Here is a 23,098-nt window from a genome sequence, read left to right as displayed (position 1 = left end):
TGTTATGGCAAGCCTAAATAAGTTTAGGAGTAAACATTTGCTTAACAAGTTGCCCCTTTGACCATGGTGAAGTTATTAATTATACTTTGGATGGTGTATCAATACACCCACTCAATACAAACTCAGTTGCCGGAAAGGAAGGAAACCGCTCAAGGATTTATTCATGAAGCCAAGGGAGACTTTAAAACAGTTACAGAGTTTAACGGCTGTGGAAGAAGAAAACTGAGAATGGATCAACAACATTGTAGTTACTCCACAATACTAACCTAATTGACAGAGTGAAAAGAAGGAAGCCTGTACAGAATACAAATATATTTTAAAAATATGCATTCTGTTTGCAACAAAGCACTAAAGTAATACTGCAAACAATGTGGCAAAGCAATTAACTTTTTGTCCTGAATGCAAAATGTCATGTTTGGGGGAAATCCAATACATTACTGAGTACCACTGTCCATATTTTCAAGCATAGTTGTGGCTGCAGTATGTTATGGGTGTGCTTGTAATGGTTAAGGGCTGGGGAGTGAATAAAATATTAATAGAATGGACCTAATTCTAAAAGAAAACCTGGTTAATTCTGCTTTCCACCAGACACCGGGAGATAAATTCTCCTTTCAGCAGGACAACAACCTAAAACACAAGGACAAATATACACCGGAGTTGCTTAACAAGAAGACAGTAAATGTTCCTGAGTGGCCCGGCTAAAGTTTTGAATTAAATCTACGGCAAGACAAATATATGTCAAGAATTGAAAATGGTTGTCTAGCAATGATCAACAACCAATTTGAAAGAGCTTGAAGAATTTTGAAAAGAATAATGGCCAAATTTAGAGCAGGGTTCCCCGACTGGTGGCCCACAGATGATATTCCCCAAATTTGACCCCGAGGGTTATATTATTAAAAGACTAAGTCCATATTATGGCAAGAACAACTCAAATAAGCAAAGAGAAACGAAGGTCAGTCAATCCAGAAAATTTCAAGAACTTTGAAAGTTTCTTCAAGTGCAGTCACAAAAAAACATGATGAAACTGAATTCTAAATAAATCAATGTCAGTGTCACCAGCAAAGCACCCTCACCATCACACCTCCTCTATGGTTCACGGTGGGAACCAAGCATGCGGAGATCATCCGTTCACCTACTCTGGGTCTCACAAAGACACAGCAGTTGGTTCCAAAAATATCAAATTTGAACTCATCAGACCAAATTACAAGATTTCCACCGGTCTAATGTACATTGCTCATGTTTCTTGGCCCAAGCAAGTCTCTTCTTCTTATTGGTGTACTTTAGTAGTGGTTTCTTTGCAGCAAATCGACCATGAAGGCCTGATTCATGCAGTCTCACCTGAACAGTTGTTGAGATGTGTCTGTTACTTGAACTCTGTGAAGCACTTATTTGGGATGCAATCTGAGGTGCAGTTAACTGTAATGAACTTATCTTCTGCAGCAGAGGTAACTCTGGGTCTTCCTTTCCTGTGGCGGTCCTCATGAGAGCCAGTTTCATCATAGTGCTTGATGGTATTTGCGACTGCACTTGAATGTTCCACATTGACTGACCTTCATGTCTTAAAGTAATGATGGACTGTTGTTTCTCTTTGCTTATTTGAGCTGTTCTTGCCATAATATGGACTTGGTCCTTTACAAAATAGGGCCACCTTCTGTATACCACCCCAACTGATTGGCTCAAACGCATTAAGAAGGAAAGAAATTCCACAAATAAACTTTTAACAAGGCACACCTGTTAATTGAAATGCATTCTAGGTCATTACTTCATGAAGCTGGTTGAGAATGCCAAGGGTGCGCAGAGCTGTCATCAAGGCAAAGGGTGGCTGAAGAATCTCAAATATATTTTGATTTGTTAAACACTTTGTTGGTTACTACATGACTTCATAAGTGTTATTTCATAGTGTTGATGTCTTCACTATTATTCTACAATGTAGAAAAAATAAAGAAAAATCCTTGAATGAGTTGGTGTGTCCAAACATTTGATCGGTGCTGTATATATTATTTAAAAAAATTGTGGACATAAAATACTGTAAAAACACCAGCAAATCAGCTCCAAGTGATTTTAGTTTTGGAAATCTGTTCCAAAGTACTCCCACATCCAGAGATATTTGTGACCATATACAAATGAAAGCATGGTTTTAATAAAATATATCTGTTTGTACTTCTTGCAGTCAATTTGCAGTTTACAAATGATTTGTAATCATGTCCCTGAACATCCGCTCAAGTAAAAATCATCCCGCAAGTGAATATAATTGATGAGCTCTGTCTTAAAGACTTACCGAGAAAGACTGACTGTTGTAATCGCTGCCAAAGGTGCTTCTACAAAATATTGACTCAGGGGTTTGAACACTTATGTTGAGATATTTCTGAAAGTCACTCACTATTTCTTGTCATACCCAGTGGAACCTCAAATGTTTTTCTTTGTTAGAGGTGGCCGTCGCACTATAAAAACAGTCACATTTGTATTCAATTGTGTATTCTAGTAATAAAGGCTTATACTGTGAATGCAGAAACCATTTAATGAATGAAATATCCAATTCTGTCAAATGATCAACCAGCACAAACTTTAACTCATTAGTTTCACTGTTAAAAATAAGAGAAAGACGCTGATGAACATTTTATTTTCAAAATACAGATTAAATAGACAAGCATTAGACAAAGCTAGGTCTGTCACTCAAATTTGAGATATTTCAGGTTGGGTGGTCACTGCCCCACCACTAAAAATTGGGCACTTTGCTTTCAAGATCACTTCAGTACCTTACTGTATATCTTGGACATAACCAAAAATAAACTTAGCATAAAACACCATAAGCACCTGCTGTGCTATTCATGAACGGTCACAGAAATAGTAGAATACATTGAAATAAACTTCTAGGTTCCACCTTGCATTTAATTAAAACCGCCGCTTGATACTATTACAATTGATGAATGTTGTATAAAATGTATAAACCTTAAACAGTCTTTATGAGTAACTAACTATGCTTATTGCTAAAATGCCTCACCTGTATTGGTGAGATGATTTGTACCCAACAATAATGTAGCTTTTACACTGGAATGATTACACTGGGGTTGTTTTAAGTAACTTCAATGCCACACTGGTAAAAGGCAGAGTGAGTGACAGGGATAATGAGAAGGACACTCCGGTTAAGTGGAGCACTCTCCTGTTTGACCCTTGACCTCAGAGTGGCAAAGGGACTTTCACAGCTGCATGAACAAATGGGGACAGTGGTTTTAAGTGGGTAGAGCACACCAGTGCTATCAAGTGTAAAGTGGAGTCCACAGAGTGGTGTAGTCTTTCACAGCCATGTCCCTAAAATTACATGGGGAAGTAAGCGCAAGCAAAAAAAAAATGAAAATGTTGGGTGATAATACATTGTTGAATTCTAATATGTTGCTCTCGTGACATGTGCAAAGGCCACTTTTTGAGGTGCAAAAAATGCTACAAATTCATGACGTAACTTCCTGTGTGGTGGAGTACAAAGCAATGACGCTAAATTGACATGACTAAGAACTCCAAAAGATGCCTAAGTGTTTTCTGTGTGTCAATACAGGGTCCTAAACCACTGATATATGGTGGTAGGTCATTACGCTAATGCTTAAAATAATGCACTGCTACAAGTTGCAATGGGTTGTTGGGAAAAATCTTTTTGCAGATTATCATATTCTGCTTCTCTTAAAAAGGACTTTTCAGGTGTGCTACATTAACCTGACACTTGCAGCTGTAACACTAGTAGTTATACTAACTACACTTTGCTTTGGCAAATAACAAAATTATTACACACACACACCAGTGAATCAAAAAATAACACTGTCTAAATAATGACAATTCTTAATACGCAAAAAAAGGGCACAAAAGTACAAAAACTAAATATGCCTGACATCCAAAATGTACTAATACACACTAAAATAAAACTAATTCAGTCATTAATAACAACTTTAGTATAAGCTCGCATAAAATAAAAAGCTTATACAACACGAGTGGGGACTCTTATCTAGCCCATCACGTCAGTCCACTGCTCTAACAGAGCCTCAAAAAAGGGAGACGTAAAACGCAGCTGTGGCAGTGGTACCTCCAAAGGAGACAGACCAACAGGAAAAGGAACTATATAAAAACACGCACCAGGTCGGTGGAAATACTAGAAGGTAGCACCAAAAACAGGCCGACCCTGCTGTTATCTGAGCTCTTTAGCTGCTTTGGGAACTTTTAGAACTTTGTAAACGTTGTTGTGAAAGACAGTGGCAAAGTGGGGCCTGGAGTCCCTGGACATGAGCGTACAGAGGGGCACTTTCCCAGCATTCTGAGGGTCCTCCACATCCCAGATCTCAGGCATACTGCAGCCAGGCCTGGGGAGAGCACAGAGAAAGCCAAGAAGGGGGGGGGGGGAAGAGGGGCAGAGAAAGAGAAAATATTTCAGCAAAGAAACAAACTAAACAAAAACATTGTGATTAACTGACCGCGAAACAGATTGTTCAAAAGGTCACTTGGCAGCAGAATTGGGTTCAGTTCAATTCAGTGTCATTTCAGAGTGATTTGGAAAAGTACCCTGTACTGACTGGAATGACTTGTTGACAATGTCACAAGAACATATGACAGTGTAAACAGCAGTGGATTACTGGCGGGAAGGCCACCCAGGGTTACCTGGAGCGGCGGGTGCACCACGAGTCCTCCAGGACAAAGTAGTCCACCTCCATCTGCATCAGGTTCCTCTTCACCACCTCAGCAGACTTGCGGCTGTACATGGCGTAGACCAGCTTGGTCCTCTCCCTGAGTGGAACAGACCACAACGTTTAGACAACGCTGAATTGGTGTTAGCCTAGCACATAGCTAGTACAGTAGTATCAATGTTCTGTCCACACCTCAGTCCAGCATCCTCGTAGTGTGGGTGATTGACGATGGGCCGGCCGGCTGACAGCTTCACACTGGCCATGGTGGGCATGGCTCCAGCAAACACAGCATCTGCACCACACACAAAACAAAACATCTAAGGGAAGAGTCCACAAAGGCATGGGTGATCTGAGAGGGACTGGATACCTGAAAGTGAGGTTACCAGCCAATTGCTTTCACCAATTCAACCTAGTCAGATTAGTCAATTCCATAACGAAGGATGCCATTTAGCATGATTTAAAAAAACAAGTTAGTCTCGAGTGCCAGGGGGTTGGTTTCAGACGTAGGATGAAGACACCACTCACTGGGCCGGGTGTTGTCTTTGATCCAGTCCAGCAGCTGCTCCTGGGGTAGGTTGCTGAATTCTCCCATGATGCCCCACTGGGCCTGGAGGTTGGCCGCGCCCTGCATGGCCATGATGGACAAGATGCCAAACACCATCATGTGGAGCTTGAACTTCTCCCCTATCCAGCCAAACAACTGACACAGACAAACAACACATGAGCATCACAAGAGAACACAGGTCTGTAGTGTGTCTGTGATGAAGGTCTTTGGTGGTGTTGTGATCCATCTTTGGTAACGTTATGCAGGGGCGGCAGGTAGCCTAGTGGTTAGCGCGTTGGACTAGTAACCGAAAGGTTAGAAGATCGAATCCCAGAGCTGAAAAGGTACAAATATGTAATTCTGCCCCTGAACAAGGCAGTTAATCCACTGTTCCTAGGCCGTCATTGAAAATAAGAATTTGTTCTTAACTGACTTGCCTAGTTAAATAAAAGGTCACATTTTTTAAAACTCTGCGGTATATGTGTGGTGTCAGTGCTAATTGTGTTGTGGTGTGTTAATCTCGTTGCGTCGTGTCAGGGACTGACCTGTTTGGAGCAGATCAAGGAGGCCATGATGCACATGTGGGGCGTGAGGAAGAGCTTGAGACGCATGATGAGCATCGCCAGCACTGCAAACGCTATCAACTGTAGGCTATGGTACACCAGCTGACACCATGACAGAGAGGGAGAGCCCAGGTAGAGAATGAGGGTTGAAGGGCACAGGGAGAGAACAAGATTCGGGGAGGGATGGATGGAGGAAGCGAGAGAAAGAAATGGTTAGAACTGATAATAAAGCTAGCAATTTATCTGGCAGGTGAAGATTGCCTCTGTATGCAGGCAATGATGATCATTATTGTAGCTGAAGCAGATAAACATTACCGCATTTAAGAAAACAGAAGGCTTGAATCATATAACGTGAGGAGACTCTGGTGTATACAGCAGTAACATTCAGGGAAATCAGGATGCTTGCTTACCTCTCCTTTTGCCAACATTTCTGGCCTGTGAAAGATTTGAAAAAGTTATGAGATGTCAAAATGTCAAGTTCTTTATAAGAATGAATGGGCAAAATACACACAGCAGTTTACCTTTTGACTTGTGCTGTTAAGAGGGTGAGTTTTACAGAGAGGAGAGGGAAATATACTCACTCTTCATCGTCGTCATCGTCTTCAGGTTTGACAGAATACTTCTCTCCTTCCCTCAGGAACCTCACAACATCCTTGATGGTCTGTACAGAGTAGGAGAAGAGACAAACAGTGTCACAAATAAAAATACCAACCTCAGAACCTCAGAAACGTTGACCAGGATGACTCCGCCTTCTATTATATGCTAACAGTGAGCATACTCACAGCAAATATTAAATAATTAACCATTTTCACCAGTGTCACTATTAAGAAGCCCTACATTTCTTTATTAGCAAAGCGATCAAACAGAATTTTCTCCCCAATTTCGTGATATCCAATTGGTAGTTACAGTCTTGTCCCATCGCCGCAACTCCCATACAGTCTAGGGAGAGGCGAAGGTTGAGAGCCATGCGTCCTCCGAAACACAACCCTGCCAAGCCGCACTGCTTTGCTTAACCCGGAAGCCAGCCGCACCAATGTGTCAGAGGAAACATGGTAAAACTGGAGACCGTGTCAGTGTGCAGGCTTCTGGCCCACCACAGGAGTCACTAGAGCACGATGGGACAAGGACATCCAGGCTGGACGACGCTGGGCCAATTGTGCGTCGCTTCACGCGCCTCCCAGTTGCGGCCGGCTGCGACAGACCTAGATCGAACCCGGATCTGTAGTGATGCCTCAAGCACTTCAGTGCCTTAGACCGCTGCGCCACTCGGGAGACGTGTCTTATTGATTCTGCATTTGACACACAATTAGATCAAACTGACACATTTGGACATGCTCGGGGAGATTCTTGAATAATTTTGGAATATAATTATCTTGCCGTTTCTTCAAGCCTGCCTCAAATATGACAAATTGAGCTCAACAGGCAAGTCCAGAGCAGAATGGGAGAAATTACATTTAAAGGATGCCTGCCTTGTTCACCAACAGTGGATTGTGTGGAGTGCCTGGTGTATGGCACACAAATGAAGTTTTACCCGTCCTGCTATGACAGCAACCACCAGCATGTTGATGGGGAGCAGCAGTGTCTTGATGTAGCGCAGTGGGGTCTGAAAAGAGAAGAGCAATGTTACACACGTCAGATCGACTGGAGAAAAATATTTATTTCTGACACACCACACATTACCTTTACAAAATGAACAGCCAAATACTACGAAAGGATCCCTTCTAACACTAGTGCTGTGTTGCTATGCCAAATAGGGCCAAGTGTCTTTCATACCTCAATTTCCATGAAGTCAAACTCAGCAGCACAGGTATACATCATGGTGTCAAAGTCCTTGTAGCTGGTAAACTTGGACTTTATTAAGCTACTGATGTGAGCCTGGGAGAGAGAAAGTTGTAGCAAAAATAGCTGCAATTTCAAATACATATTCCTGTTTACTTTTATTACTATCATACTATTGAGTGATGGCTTGTTTCAAAATGCAGTGATTGTTCCAGAAAAGAAACCAACATGTAAGGCAATATAGCTAGCTTGTTTCAAATGCTCAGGGCTATTTTCAAAGACTTACATCATCAGAGGCTCCAAAGATGGCTGACAGCATGAACTTGAGAATGACAGTGGAGACAACCCATACCAGGCCCTGCATGACCTGAGAGCAGACACAGGTCAACCAGAAGAGACACACACACACACGTGCCCGCGCACACACTCACGCAATCTTGTTTTACTAACATTGTGGACACACACAATTGATTCCCATTCAAAATCCTATTTTCCCTAACCCAACCCCAAAACACTAATTCTTCACCCCCCCTAGAAATAGACTTTTTCCTTGTGGGGACCAGCAAAATGTCCACAGTTTTTGATTGTCGACACAAGTATCATGTCCACACAGGTATAGTTAAACATGTCCACACACTTATGTCCTCTTACCCATGTGATGAGGCCAGGTTTGAAGGCTTCTGCAAATTTGTCCCGCAGGGCAATTATTCCCTGCACCCAGGAAGGAACTGATTTCAACAACATACCGTTTTCAACATCACACCATGCTTAACATAAAATACATCCTCTACACATTGAAAGCACGAGGAGTGTGTTAGTCCAGCTCACCCAAATGGAGACCAGCGAGGATGCGTAGAATGATGTCAGCAGCATGGAGTTTCCAAACATCAGAACAAAGCACACGGCAAGTGTGATCTGGAGATGGAGTGGAAAGAAGGTTGGTGACATAGTCCGAGTCGATATTCACCTAATAATAAGGAATTCCCCTTGACCACACCCACAAATTGGGGAAAACAAACATTCGTTCCCATTGACCCCCAGTGTAAAAGGGACAACATCATCATAGATTTGATGGTATACAGAAAAGGAAAAAGCTGCTGTGTTGTTCAACGTACATGGAACCAGGTCAAAAATCCCAACCTACGGTTCACAATACTTCCACGTAGGGAAATAGAGCCTGCGAGATGAGCCCTATGACTTCAGGCTATTCGGTGTGGGAAAGTGGGAAATATGGAGACCCAGTGTCAAGTACACTATACGTAGCTACAGTATGTGTGGAAAACATTTCATCACAGGTAAGACATTTAACTTGTTTAGTATAGTCCGTTTGTAACTCCACTCACTACTAGTAGCTGTATAGTCCTTTATAGTCTGTAACTACTAGTAGCTGTATAGTCCTTTAGTCTGTAACTCCACTCACTATTAGCTGTATAGTCCTTTAGTCTAACTACACTCACTACTAGTAGCTGTATAGTCCTTTATAGTCTGTAACTCCACTCACTACTAGCTGTATAGTCCTTTATAGTCTGTAACTCCACTCACTACTAGTAGCTGTATAGTCCTTTATAGTCTGTAACTACTAGTAGCTGTATAGTCCTTTATAGTCTGTAACTCCACTCACTATTAGCTGTATAGTCCTTTAGTCTAACTCCACTCACTACTAGTAGCTGTATAGTCCTTTATAGTCTGTAACTACTAGTAGCTGTATAGTCCTTTATAGTCTGTAACTCCACTCACTACTAGTAGCTGTGTAGTCCTTTATAGTCTGTAACTCCACTCACTATTAGCTGTATAGTCCTTTAGTCTAACTCCACTCACTACTAGTAGCTGTATAGTCCTTTATAGTCTGTAACTCCACTCACTACTAGCTGTATAGTCCTTTATAGTCTAACGCCACTCACTACTAGTAGCTGTATAGTCCTTTATAGTCTGTAACTACTAGTAGCTGTATAGTCCTTTATAGTCTGTAACTCCACTCACTATTAGCTGTATAGTCCTTTAGTCTAACTCCACTCATTACTAGTAGCTGTATAGTCCTTTATAGTCTGTAACTACTAGTAGCTGTATAGTCCTTTATAGTCTGTAACTACTAGTAGCTGTATAGTCCTTTATAGTCTGTAACTCCACTCACTATTAGCTGTATAGTCCTTTAGTCTAACTCCACTCATTACTAGTAGCTGTATAGTCCTTTATAGTCTGTAACTACTAGTAGCTGTATAGTCCTTTATAGTCTGTAACTACTAGTAGCTGTATAGTCCTTTATAGTCTGTAACTCCACTCACTACTAGCTGTATAGTCCTTTATAGTCTGTTTGTAACTCCACTCACTACTAGTAGCTGTATAGTCCTTTATAGTCTGTAACTCCACTCACTACTAGTAGCTGTATAGTCTTTTATAGTCTAACTCCACTCACTACTAGTAGCTGTATAGTCTAACTCCACTCACTACTAGCTGTATAGTCCTTTATAGTCTGTTTGTAACTCCACTCACTACTAGCTGTATAGTCCTTTATAGTCTGTAACTCCACTCACTACTAGCTGTATAGTCCTTTATAGTCTGTTTGTAACTCCACTCACTACTAGTAGCTGTATAGTCCTTTATAGTCCATTTGTAACTCCACTCACTACTAGTAGCTGTATAGTCCTTTATAGTCCATTTGTAACTCCACTCACTACTAGTAGCTGTATAGTCCTTTATAGTCTGTTTGTAACTCCACTCACTACTAGTAGCTGTATAGTCCTTTATAGTCCATTTGTAACTCCACTCACTACTAGTAGCTGTATAGTCCTTTATAGTCCATTTGTAACTCCACTCACTACTAGTAGCTGTATAGTCCTTTATAGTCTGTTTGTAACTCCACTCACTACTAGTAGCTGTATAGTCCTTTATAGTCCATTTGTAACTCCACTCACTACTAGTAGCTGTATAGTCCTTTATAGTCCATTTGTAACTCCACTCACTACTAGCTGTATAGTCCTTTAGTCCATTTGTAACTCCACTCACTACTAGTAGCTGTATAGTCCATTTAACTCCACTCACTACTAGTAGCTGTATAGTCCTTTATAGTCTGTTTGTAACTCCACTCACTAATAGTAGCTGTATAGTCCTTTATAGTCTGTAACTCCACTCACTACTAGCTGTATAGTCCTTTAGTCCATTTGTAACTCCACTCACTACTAGTAGCTGTATAGTCCATTTAACTCCACTCACTACTAGTAGCTGTATAGTCCTTTATAGTCTGTTTGTAACTCCACTCACTAATAGTAGCTGTATAGTCCTTTATAGTCCATTTGTAACTCCACTCACTACTAGCTGTATAGTCCTTTATAGTCCATTTGTAACTCCACTCACTACTAGTAGCTGTATAGTCCTTTATAGTCTGTAACTCCACTCACTACTAGTAGCTGTATAGTCCTTTATAGTCTGTAACTCCACTCACTACTAGTAGCTGTATAGTCCTTTATAGTCTGTAACTCCACTCACTACTAGTAGCTGTATAGTCCTTTATAGTCTGTAACTACTAGTAGCTGTATAGTCCTTTATAGTCTGTTTGTAACTCCACTCACTACTAGCTGTATAGTCCTTTATAGTCTAACTCCACTCACTACTAGCTGTATAGTCCTTTATAGTCTGTTTGTAACTCCACTCACTACTAGCTGTATAGTCCTTTATAGTCTGTTTGTAACTCCACTCACTACTAGTAGCTGTATAGTCCTTTATAGTCCATTTGTAACTCCACTCACTACTAGTAGCTGTATAGTCCATTTGTAACTCCACTCACTACTAGTAGCTGTATAGTCCTTTATAGTCCATTTGTAACTCCACTCACTACTAGTAGCTGTATAGTCCTTTATAGTCCATTTGTAACTCCACTCACTACTAGTAGCTGTATAGTCCTTTATAGTCTGTTTGTAACTCCACTCACTACTAGTAGCTGTATAGTCCTTTATAGTCCATTTGCAACTCCACTCACTACTAGTAGCTGTATAGTCCTTTATAGTCCATTTGTAACTCCACTCACTACTAGCTGTATAGTCCTTTATAGTCTGTTTGTAACTCCACTCACTACTAGCTGTATAGTCCTTTAGTCCATTTGTAACTCCACTCACTACTAGTAGCTGTATAGTCCTTTATAGTTCATTTGTAACTCCACTCACTACTAGCTGTATAGTCCTTTATAGTCTGTTTGTAACTCCACTCACTACTAGCTGTATAGTCCTTTAGTCCATTTGTAACTCCACTCACTACTAGTAGCTGTATAGTCCATTTAACTCCACTCACTACTAGTAGCTGTATAGTCCTTTATAGTCTGTTTGTAACTCCACTCACTAATAGTAGCTGTATAGTCCTTTATAGTCCATTTGTAACTCCACTCACTACTAGCTGTATAGTCCTTTATAGTCTGTTTGTAACTCCACTCACTACTAGCTGTATAGTCCTTTAGTCCATTTGTAACTCCACTCACTACTAGTAGCTGTATAGTCCATTTAACTCCACTCACTACTAGTAGCTGTATAGTCCTTTATAGTCTGTTTGTAACTCCACTCACTAATAGTAGCTGTATAGTCCTTTATAGTCCATTTGTAACTCCACTCACTACTAGCTGTATAGTCCTTTATAGTCCATTTGTAACTCCACTCACTACTAGTAGCTGTATAGTCCTTTATAGTCTGTAACTCCACTCACTACTAGTAGCTGTATAGTCCTTTATAGTCTGTAACTCCACTCACTACTAGTAGCTGTATAGTCCTTTATAGTCTGTAACTACTAGTAGCTGTATAGTCCTTTATAGTCTGTTTGTAACTCCACTCACTAATAGTAGCTGTATAGTCCTTTATAGTCCATTTGTAACTCCACTCACTACTAGCTGTATAGTCCTTTATAGTCCATTTGTAACTCCACTCACTACTAGTAGCTGTATAGTCCTTTATAGTCTGTAACTCCACTCACTACTAGTAGCTGTATAGTCCTTTATAGTCTGTAACTACTAGTAGCTGTATAGTCCTTTATAGTCCATTTGTAACTCCACTTACCCCAAATGAAAAACTTATAGCCTTCAGTCAGTCTTGATGCTACTACTTGTAGCTGTATAGTTCTTTATAGTCTGTTTATGTTGGTCTTCTAGGTTAGCTTAATATTCTGGTCTGTAGCACTCACTCACGTGCCTGCTAGCACCGTCATGACAACGGGCATGAGGGAAGCTCTACAATATGATGTTTTTCTAAGTAGTGAGAACACTTTGGAGCAGGCAATTTTGAAAAGTAATCTTTAGACATACTTTTATATTGTTGTTGTGTTTGACTAAAACAGGTAAACAACAAGGAAATAGCATTTACGTTTCAGCTGTTTGCCAATGGGGTAACCTAGGCAACCATAGGTTGTTTTCACCCACAGGTGGGCAGGGCCACGACATTCAATCTAATACAGACTGGGACTATTTTACTGTTGTCATGGCACACAGACACGCACACCAAACTTGTTACAGCCAAAGTGGGCTTAACAATGCTGTAGGTCGTCAAGGACACAAGCCTGTGAGTGTCCCGTTTTCTTGACGCTGCCACTTCTTGCCAGGCGAATGAATTATTCATAGCCATATGTCCTCTCTTCTCTCCTCCTCCGACGACACAAATCTCCAGCATCATCTTAATACAAAGGGCCTCTTCTCTTATCTCTCCAGCACACTGGCCCCAGCCCGCTACGCTAGCCACACTAACAGCCTGTGTTGCTGAGAGGATTAGGAGAGCTGGAACTGAGGTGGAGAGGAGTTATGTAGCTACAGACCGAATCTCACACAAACATACTCCTTAGCAAAACGTACAGCCCTGTTTTACGATGCACGTCCACAAGTGCAGGTTAGATAGGAACCATAAAATACATTTACCATGTGTGTCACTAGGAGGGACTGAATTTTGGTGGGGCTGATGTATCCCAGGATGTACGAGGCAAAGAGAGAGGCCACCTGAAACAAGTAGTCAAATGTGTAAACACAAGCAATAAGTAGTGTATACAACAACTGTGAAATGATTGCAATAAAGGGTACATGCTTATTTTGAGCACAACACATTGAGGTTATAAGTACTTAGATTACAGTATGTTGTAAAATCCCCATATATAAGGATCTGATTAGGATAGGGAACTGTAGCTAGCTGAGGGACATTTGCTATTATAATCTAGCCAGACTGCTTAGCAACAGCTTTGCTATCAAAGATGCCAGCAGATCTGTGTGAAAGACTAACCTTCTACACTTTTGTCTGCCTCCGCTCCTCCTCCAGTCTTATTCTCCATCCGTCTCACACCCTCCCTCCTTTTTCACTGTCCTCTTTTTTGTTATCCTTGTCTCCATCTTTTACAATGTCCCTTTACCAGTTTACTCGTCTCCCTCAATCTCTTTCTCCATCTCTTCCTCACCCCTCTCACAGCCTCTACCTTTCCCTCCACCCTTCTTTATGTCTCTTTTTTTCTCTTACCTGGGTAAGCAGCACAAACTGGGCAAACTGCCAGGGCAGCATGAAGCACAAATTGGAAATGCCCAGTGCCCACATGGTCTTTCTGCTGGGGTTGCGTGTCCTTTGCGGAGATAGATGTGGAAAAGAGCAGGAGGCGAGAGTTAAGGAAACCCATTAACACAGGAACACACTCTAATGCTCCCATTCAGGCTGCCTCTAGACAGAATGTATCAGCCACCAAGCCCTCCACTCACACTGACAGCTTTAGAGAACAAGTTAACATGGTCGAATAGCAGACACTTTGACTCAAAGTGAATTAGAGTTAATACAAAATGTGAACAATGCGGGAATGGAACCAACAACCTTGGTATTGCAAAAACCAAGCTTAACAAACCAGATATCTGGACCACAATGAATTGAGATCATAACAATTGCAGAGCTCTCAATATAATCTACATCAGTGTTCTCAACTGGTTTTGCCTCAGGATCCAAATTGAACTAGGTTGTCTCAGTCCCGACATCCGCATCGTGAAAAAGAATCGCCAAAATCCAATCTTGAAAAAAAAAAAAAGACGGAATGTTATATTGATAGCTAATGTAGCAATTATATTCCCAGCCAACTCTTTCATTGTCAATAATTATTTTGCCCATATTCTTGATGAAGAATGTTAATAAAGTCACCTCACTGGCTTGAGAACACAAAAATCAACCAAAATAGTGCTGTTAATAGCTGTATATTGAAACTACTTTGATTTAAGAAAAAGTGTTCAGGGATTAAATTATAAAAACACGTAAGTACATTATCATTTATTCACACTTTCTATTTGGTTTAAGTTTAGACTGGAGTATTTTTTTTATAAAAAAATAAATAAATACAATTTACTCAGACACCCGTGAACCATCAAAAACCTTGGTCGCGACCCACCAGTTGAGAATCGCTGCTCTACATTACATATGACTAGCACATGAAGAGGCAGCCAGAGGGTATTGAAAAGAGAAGGAGAGAAAGGAAGGAGAAAGGAGAGATGGTGAGTTACCGGAGGATGTGGGTGAGGAGTAACATCTGCAGGACCAGGAAGGGATAGGAGAAGCTCTCCCTCAGGGGCGGAGTCCACATGACCCGGGTGCTCTGACACAGAAACAAACACAATCCTACTTTATTTTGCAACAACACATTGCTGCGTAGGAGGGGATTTTCTGTACCGCTACGCAATCAATCAATGACAACTGCGAAGAGCTATTTGTACATAAAGACGCATCCAGTAATCTCATCCAGTACATTGAGTCATCATCCTACAACCCACACTGCACCAATGCTCCTATAATAATGATGCGGATACATTCACACTTCTGCGTTGAAACCAGCACAGACAGAGAAGGTCAAGGAGACAAGTGGGTGGCAACTGAGGAGAGGAGACAGGAGAGCTGAGAGTATGATTGAAATGTCAGTATCGATTGGTGTGAAGAATACAATAGAGCAACCACTCAGCCTGTCTGAGACAGAGATCCTTTTGATGGCTGCCTGCATTGTATTCATCCCCACCTTCACGGTCCTGTACGCTACACACTCACCTCTCCATGGTTAAAGAAGAAACACAGCACCGTGACCATACCCCCGAGCCGACTGCCACTAGAGAGAGGAAGTTAGGGAGATGAAACTTTTCTTATTTTAGCAGTCTTTGTTAGAACATTAGTCACTAAATTACTTTAAAATCTGAGCCCAACCGATACAAAATGAAAGGAGGGTAATGGTTAAGTTACCTGAGGTAGGTCCCGTAGATGAAGAACAGACTCATCATCAGACCATTGAGGAGGAACACAAAGGTCACATAGAAGTATGCGGGGTCACCCATACCTGACACACACAAACAGAGAGGCTATTAGGATTGAGACTGGCAATGGCAAGGACCTCAAATAGCCAAAGGCCATAACTTCAAAGCACTGATTCTCATGACCAGAGATTCTATTAAAATTACTATATGTTATTCTATGGCCATGACCTGAAGCCCTGGACAAAAATGAGTGAGAATATTGTTTGCTTGTTGTATTACTGTAGCAAACCAATTACTTTCTTTTTAGAAAATGCTAAGTCGACTGATGGAATGGCTCAAAACAAGATGTTTGAAAGCATGATGGAATAATGATTGATTGACACCTGACTCGCTCATAGTGAAAGACATAGGCCTGCCTAAAGGAAACATTGAAGCCTTCAGTCGGCGTCTTAATGCTTTCCTGAAGTGGGAGGCTCTCTCATTTCACTACCATAGAACTGATGAGGATAAAGGGCCATTTTGAGTCTGCTCTAATTTTCTAGTGGAAACAGGAACAAAAGGCAGGCGGCACTTACATGTACAGCAGCACCTTCAAACTACATTGTGTGTGAATTCACATAATTCACACCTTTAATTAGAAAGAAGTGTAACTTGCGCCAGTCTTAACTATATGACTACATAACACTGAAGTACCACACATATAACATGCTATGGAGTGCTAATGACAAGTCAAGAGAACAGTTCAACAAGTAGAAAAGGGGAACAATCACCCCTCATTCATAGATTTCATTGAAGTTGGCACAGATACATGTGAAATGTGTTAAGTGAAATAAGAAAGCTTTTCCTTTGTGCAGCAGCTCAATAAAAATGCAATGAAAGCAAGAAATAGCCTCATGGATTGCAATTATTCATAAGCTAAGCAACTGCATGGCCTTCCTGTGGGAAACACAGATCTCTATTTTCCTGAAATTAACTGATATTCAGTCAAACTTGCACATTTGGAAATCCACAATTCAGAAAAATATCATTGATCTAGTGCAGTGGAATATATATGTTGAAATTAAAATCAAACAGTTTGGCTTTGTGTCATCATTCTCCTTACAGAGTGGAACACTGGCGTTATGCCAACTTTCAATTTCATATGCAGCAATAACGATTAAAAAAAATATATATATAATTTATATATATATATATATATTTTTTTTACAACTAATATTTCAGATGAACCACTGCAGCGGGATGGCACAGGAATAACACTCATTTTCTTTATTATTTCCCATACTTCTGGTTTGATTGCATCTGGCCTAGAGAGTTGTGTGTGTCTGTTCCGGTCAAACAAGATTGCATTGGTACCTTCACAGCCATCCACCGGAGCCATACCCTCTCCTCTATTGATAGACCAACACATCTTGGTGGGGAGTCCAAAGAATTCCATTATATCTGTGTAGATTCTGTACCAGCTGGCCAGGACCACCTAAAGAGCAGTGGAGGAAGGATTTCAGCATGAAGACCCTCCACAAAGTCTGTTGTCCAATCAAATTCCAAGGATGTCCATTTCCACAAATGTTACCTCTGGATAGAGATTGAACCTCTTCAGTGTGTTTATAACCAGTGGGTACTCTGTAAGCCGATCGTTCATGACCAGATACAGGCCGTTGATAAAGGTTGGGGCCTCAATGATGGTCTTGAAATAAGAGTAGTATAAACCCTAGAACAGGATCATATAACAAATGGATTAAATTCCCACAGAAAAGCCCTTATCAGGTATTGGCTCATGGCCTGCTACAGAAACACAGCTCTAAGATTTTGCAAGACACAGTATCACACACACAATCATATAGAATATGTCATCATGATTTCATTCGTTTCTTCTTCTGTCATCTTTCAACACCACAAGACTTACCATTTCTGTCCGAAATGCCATTTCCTTTTCTAGTCCTGACAGATGTGAGAAGTGTCTGTCATTTTCAAAGAGGCGTGAGAGATGGTACCTACAGAAGCAACAAATAGGCTTTAGGGATATCTAGCTAACCTTAGTTATCTACAATCAATGTACACAGGAAACGTGCAAGACATTGAAGTGCATGTCAATGACCTGAAATGTTAGAGGTTGGCTACTTAACTTACCAATGTAAATACCCAGCCAGAGCAGCTAAGAAAATACAGAGAAACATAAATAACTAGTTAATGATATTGGGAAAGTTGTGGGGTTTAATCATTGTTCTATTATTAGTTGGCTAACGTTAGCCAGCTAGTGTTCGTTTTAATAATACAACTTCCGTTAGCTAACTACTGTAGTTAGAGTAATGTTAAAGTTGCTAGCCACCAATGACCGAGGCACAGCCTGGGATAGAAACCTCAGTAACGTTAGCTGTCGTTGAGGTTGTGCTGTTTGAGCTAGCGTTGGCTAGCTAACGTAAGCTAACTAGATACGTTAGCAACATAGTTACAGTACTGGTAGCTAGCTAAGTACTGTATATGTGTTGTGTGACACTTACCAAGAACCAGAGTGATTCCGAGTTTCACAAAAGCAGACGGGGTAAGGCCAAGCTTACTTCTGATGAATGAAAACCCAGGTAATAGTCCATTCCTATTGTGAAGCAAGCTGTTGAAAGGGGTGCCTTTGCCTGCTCGTCTACTTTTCCCGGTGCCTGGTGATACAAACGGACTCCTGTCTCTGTCGTCGACGTTGGGCTGCGGCGGTTGATCCTTCACGTTTTGTTTTCTAGTTTTTACGACCATGTTTTCATAATCGTAAATCTTCGGCTGTGAAATACGTTTTGTAGAAGTAACTGAGAAGGGTACCTTCTATCCACCGCTCAGGGTCTACACTTTTTGCTAGCTACCTGAGTGATGATGTGTTCACTGCACAAATCTTTGAAATGTTCGCCCCCAACTGGAGTTAATACAGACTGCATGCGTTAGTAGCCATGGTAACACAGATATGTCAGTTGGTAGCTAGAACGCTTCAGTTCAAAATGTTGTTTTTCTAACGTAAACATAAAACTAATACGACAGTGGCACATGTCAGTAGCATCCCCCTATCCCTCGGTCTTTCGCTCTGTCAATTTCAATTCAATTGAAAGGCTTTCAATTCAATTTAAGGGGCTTATTGTCATGGGAAACATATGTTAACATTGCCAAGGTAAGTGAAGTAGATAATTAACAAAAGTGAAATAAATAATAAAAATGAACAGTAAACATTACACTTTGTGTATTTACAATGGTGTTTGTTCTTCACTGGTTACCCTTTTCTGTGGCAACAGGTCACAAATCTTGCTGCTGTGATGACACATTGTGGTATTTCACCCAGTAGATATCAGAGTTTATCAAAGTTGGGTTTGTTTTATAATTCTTTGTGGATCTGTCTAATCTGAGGGAAATATGTGTCTCTAATAGTCATACATTTGGCAGTAGGTTAGGAAGTGCAGCTCAGTTTCCACAATATTTTGTGGGAAGTGTGCACATAGCATCTCTTCTCTTGAGAGCCAGGTCAGCCTACGGTGGCCTTACTCAATAGCAAGGCTATGCTCACAGAGTCTGTACATATTCAAGCTTTCCTTAAGTTTGGATCAGTCACAGGGTCAGGTATTCTGCCACTGTGTACTCTCTGTTTTTGGCCAAATATCATTCTAGTGTTGCTCTGTTTTTATGTTAATTCTTTCCAATGTGTCAAGTAATTCTCTTTTTGTTTTCTCATGATTTTTTTTGTCTAATTGTGTTGCTGTCCTGGGGCTCTGTGGGGTCTATTTGTGTTTGTGAAAAGAGCCCCAGGATATTTCCCTGTGAATTATGAACGCTAAGCACAGGTTTACATTTGCATTACTAATGCCACTACATTTTCCAGAAATTGACAAACTACAGTAATGGTATCCCTTGACCAGCAGACAATGCTTGCTGGTTTACGCTTGTCTTGGTTTTAACCACTAGATGTCACTACAGTTTCGGGTATGAATCGAGAACATTCAAGTTTGCTACAAAACCAGGCAAAATGGCATTCCATTTACTACACATGTACTGTCTGACCTGAATTTATTCCTAATGGCCTCTGTATCTCACAAAAGACTACAAAACTATAAACACTACTACTTTATGAGAGTTTATTGGACACATGTAGTATTAAATCATTGTGCTACTTTTGGTTATCGCTCTTTCTAGAAGTTTCATTTGAATAAATCTGCTGTAGTGGTCACAATGGTTCAATTATGGTTATTAAATGTATTTCATTATAAGTCTTCAGATTAATCTTGGACTGATCAAGATGTCTTCCTCTAGATACAAAATGTTCTTGGTTGAAGGTTATCAGAGAAAATAACTGACCAATAATGTGCAGAACTATATTTGCTGTCATACCAGAGATACTACCTTTATGCCAGGTGACCAGATTAACTGTGTATCTTTAGAGCCACTCTGCGGCCGCGGCAACCCTCGAGGACAGAGACATGGTTGCCAAAGCTGCATCGGAGGGGAATATTGGTGGCTGGTCACACAGACAGGAACATCAGGAAAGATGATCTGATCTCATCTGTTTGGCTTGGAAAGGGACAGAGAGCACTAGAGGGAAAAGCGTCCTTCTAGTGATGACATCATGACAGCTTCTCACCATCTCCACAAACAAACATATCGGCTTGGTGTGCTTTTTCTTGGTGGGGGGTGAGTGGGACAAGAGGATGAGGGGCAGGAGGGAAGCGCTCTGTTTATTTTCCCTGGTGTTCTCCGTCGTGTTGTCCCTGTGACCCGGGAGCCTCCTGCTTTCTCTGGGAAACACGGCTGAGGAGCGAGGGCCCCTACGGAGGCCTGCCTGGTACGGGTGCAGAACAAGGGAATGTTCTGATGCTGACAGGCTATCAGGGTGCTCTAATGTCCTTCAATGGAAGCAACCCTCAGAATGTTGTCCTCCATTCTTAGAACAAAGGGTTCAAAAAGGGTTCTTAGAACGCTCAAGAGAGCAAATGATGAATCTGTAGTTCCGGCGCTGACAGAGATGGCTGCCTCGCTTCGCGTTCCTAGGAAACTATGCAGTATTTTTTTTTTTTATGTGTTATTTCTTACATTGGTACCCCAGGTAATCTTAGGTTGTATTACATACAGTCGGGAGGAACTATTGGATATAAGAGCAACGTCAACTCACCAACATTACGACCAGGAATACGACTTTCACGAAGCGGATCCTCTGTTTTGCCCACCACCCAAAACAACGACGCCATAGAAGGGGCAGACGGAGCGGTCTTCTGGTCAGGCTCCGTAGACGGGCACATCGCGCACCGCTCCCAGGCATACTACTCGCCAATGTCTAGTCTCTTGACAACAAGGTAGACGAAATCCGTGCAAGGGTAGCCTTCCAGAGAGACATCAGAGACTGTAACGTTCTTGGTTTCACGGAAACATGGCTCACTCGCGACACGCTTTCGGAGTCAGTGCAGCCAGCTGGTTTCTTCACGCATTGTGCCGACAGAAACAAGCATCTTTCTGGTAAGAAGAAGGGCGGGGGTGTACGCCTTATGATTAACGAGACGTGGTGTGATCATAACAACATACAGGAACTCAAGTCCTTCTGTTCACCTGACTTAGAATTCCTCACAATCAAATGCTGACTGCATTATCTACCTAGAGAATTCTCTTCGATTATAATCACAGCAGCATATATCCCCCCCAAGTAGACACATCGAATGAACTTCATTTGACTCTTTGTAAACTGGAAACCACATATCCTGAGGTTGCATTTATGAAAACAAGGCTCCCAAGGCTCCCTAAATTCTATCAGCATATCGATTGTGCAACCAGGGCTGGAAAAACACTAGATCATTGTTATTCTAACTTTGCGACGCATATAAGGCCCTCACCAGCCCTCCTTTTGGAAAAGCTGACCACGACTACATTTTGTTGCTTCCAGCCTATAGACAGAATGTCATGGCTGTTTGAAGGAGAGGACCAAGGTGCAGCGTTGTGAGCGCACACTATCTTTTAATGATCAAAATGACGCCAACAAAACAATAAACAATATAAAAACAAACCGTGAAGCTCAAAGGCAAAGTGCCATAAAGAAAGTAAACTTCCCACCAGGACAGGTGGGGAAAAAGGCACCTAAGTATGGTTCCCAATCAGAGACAACGATAGACAGCTGTCCCTGATTGAGAACCATACCCGGCCAAAACATAGAGATAGAAAATCATAGAAACACAACACATAGAAATGCCCACCCCAACTCACACCCTGACCAAACCAAAATAGAGACATAAAAAGGATCTCCAAGGTCAGGGCGTGACACAGAAACTAAAACAGGAAGCTCCCGGACTCAGGTCAGTTCAACGCTGGTCCGACCAATCGGATTCCACGCTTCAAGATTGCTTCGATCACGTGGACTGGTATATGTTCCGCATTGCGGCGAACAACAACATTGATGAATACGCTGATGCGGTGAGCGGATTTATTAGCAAGTGCATCGGCATTTAACACCATAGTACCCTCCAAACTCGTCATCAAGCTTGAGACCCTGGGTCTCGACCCCGCCCTGTGCAACTGGACCCTGGACTTCCTGGCGGGCCGCCCCCAGGTGTTGAGGGTAGGTAACAACATCTCCACCCCGTTGATCCTCAACACTGGGGCCCCACAAGGGTGCGTTCTCAGCCCTCTGCTGTGCTCTTTGTTCACCCACGACTGCGTGGCCATGCACGCCTCCAACTCAATCATCAAGTTTACAGACGACACTACAGTGGTAGGCTTGATTACCAACAACGACTAGACGGCCTACAGGGAGGAGGTGAGTGCCCTCGGAGTGTGGTGTCAGGAAAATAACCTCACACTCAACGTAAACAAAACAAAGGAGATGATCGTGGACTTCAGGAAACAGCAGAGGGAACACCCCCCTATCCACGTCGACGGGACAGTAGTGGAGAGGGTAGAAAGTTTTAAGTTCCTCTGCGTACATATCACGGACAAACTGAAATGGTCCAACCACACAGACAGCGTGGTAAAGAAGGCGCAGCAGCGCCTCTTCAACCTCAGGAGGCTGAAGAAATTTGGCTTGTCACCAAAAAACACTCAAACTTTTACAGATGCACAATCGAGAGCATCCTGTTGGGCTGTATCACCGCTTGGTACGGCAACTGCTCCACCCATAACCGTAAGGCTCTCCAGAGGGTAGTGAGGTCTGCACAACGCATCATCGGGGGGGGAAACTACCTGCCCTCCAGGACACCTACACCACCCGATGTCACAGGAAGGCCAAAAAGATCATCAAGGACAACCACCCGAGCCACTGCCTGTTCACCCCGCTATCATCCAGAAGGTGAGATCAGTACAGGTGCATCAAGGCAGGGACCGAGAGACT

At 41.8% G+C, this 23,098-nt stretch overlaps 1 protein-coding gene across 1 annotated transcript; it reads right to left on the bottom strand.

The window, feature by feature from the left end:
- Positions 1-2,601: 2,601 nt before the first annotated feature.
- LOC109908332 (probable C-mannosyltransferase DPY19L1) lies at positions 2,602-18,656 on the bottom strand. Its single transcript, XM_020506972.2, has 22 exons — positions 18,267-18,656; positions 17,896-17,920; positions 17,672-17,759; positions 17,339-17,476; positions 17,122-17,242; positions 15,758-15,851; positions 15,569-15,626; positions 15,034-15,125; positions 14,018-14,117; positions 13,432-13,509; positions 8,379-8,465; positions 8,202-8,261; positions 7,837-7,917; positions 7,545-7,646; positions 7,303-7,374; positions 6,353-6,432; positions 6,182-6,206; positions 5,754-5,873; positions 5,190-5,364; positions 4,857-4,956; positions 4,639-4,764; positions 2,602-4,343 (listed from the first exon to the last, which is right to left on the bottom strand). The coding sequence occupies exons 1-22, from the start codon at positions 18,508-18,510 to the stop codon at positions 4,172-4,174; spliced, it is 2,238 nt and encodes a 745-aa protein (XP_020362561.2). The 5' UTR covers positions 18,511-18,656; the 3' UTR covers positions 2,602-4,171.
- Positions 18,657-23,098: the final 4,442 nt, after the last annotated feature.

The sequence above is a fragment of the Oncorhynchus kisutch genome, linkage group LG2, assembly GCF_002021735.2.
Source record: "Oncorhynchus kisutch isolate 150728-3 linkage group LG2, Okis_V2, whole genome shotgun sequence".
Classification (NCBI taxonomy): Eukaryota; Metazoa; Chordata; class Actinopteri; order Salmoniformes; family Salmonidae; genus Oncorhynchus; species Oncorhynchus kisutch.
Note: the sequence above shows the minus strand (reverse complement) of the source record. Positions and strands in the feature narration are given on the sequence as shown.

What these genes read in the sequence shown, in the direction of transcription:
- LOC109908332 (XM_020506972.2), bottom strand. Translation starts at nt 18,510, where the DNA reads ATGGTCGTAAAAACTAGAAAACAAAACGTGAAGGATCAACCGCCGCAG. An exon ending in CGGAATCACTCTGGTTCTTG is followed by an intron (nt 17,921 to 18,266) that starts GTAAGTGTCACA and finishes GTATTTTCTTAG; the next exon opens with CTGCTCTGGCTGGGTATTTA. An exon ending in CCCTCCTAGTGACACACATG is followed by an intron (nt 8,466 to 13,431) that starts GTAAATGTATTT and finishes CTCCATCTCCAG; the next exon opens with ATCACACTTGCCGTGTGCTT.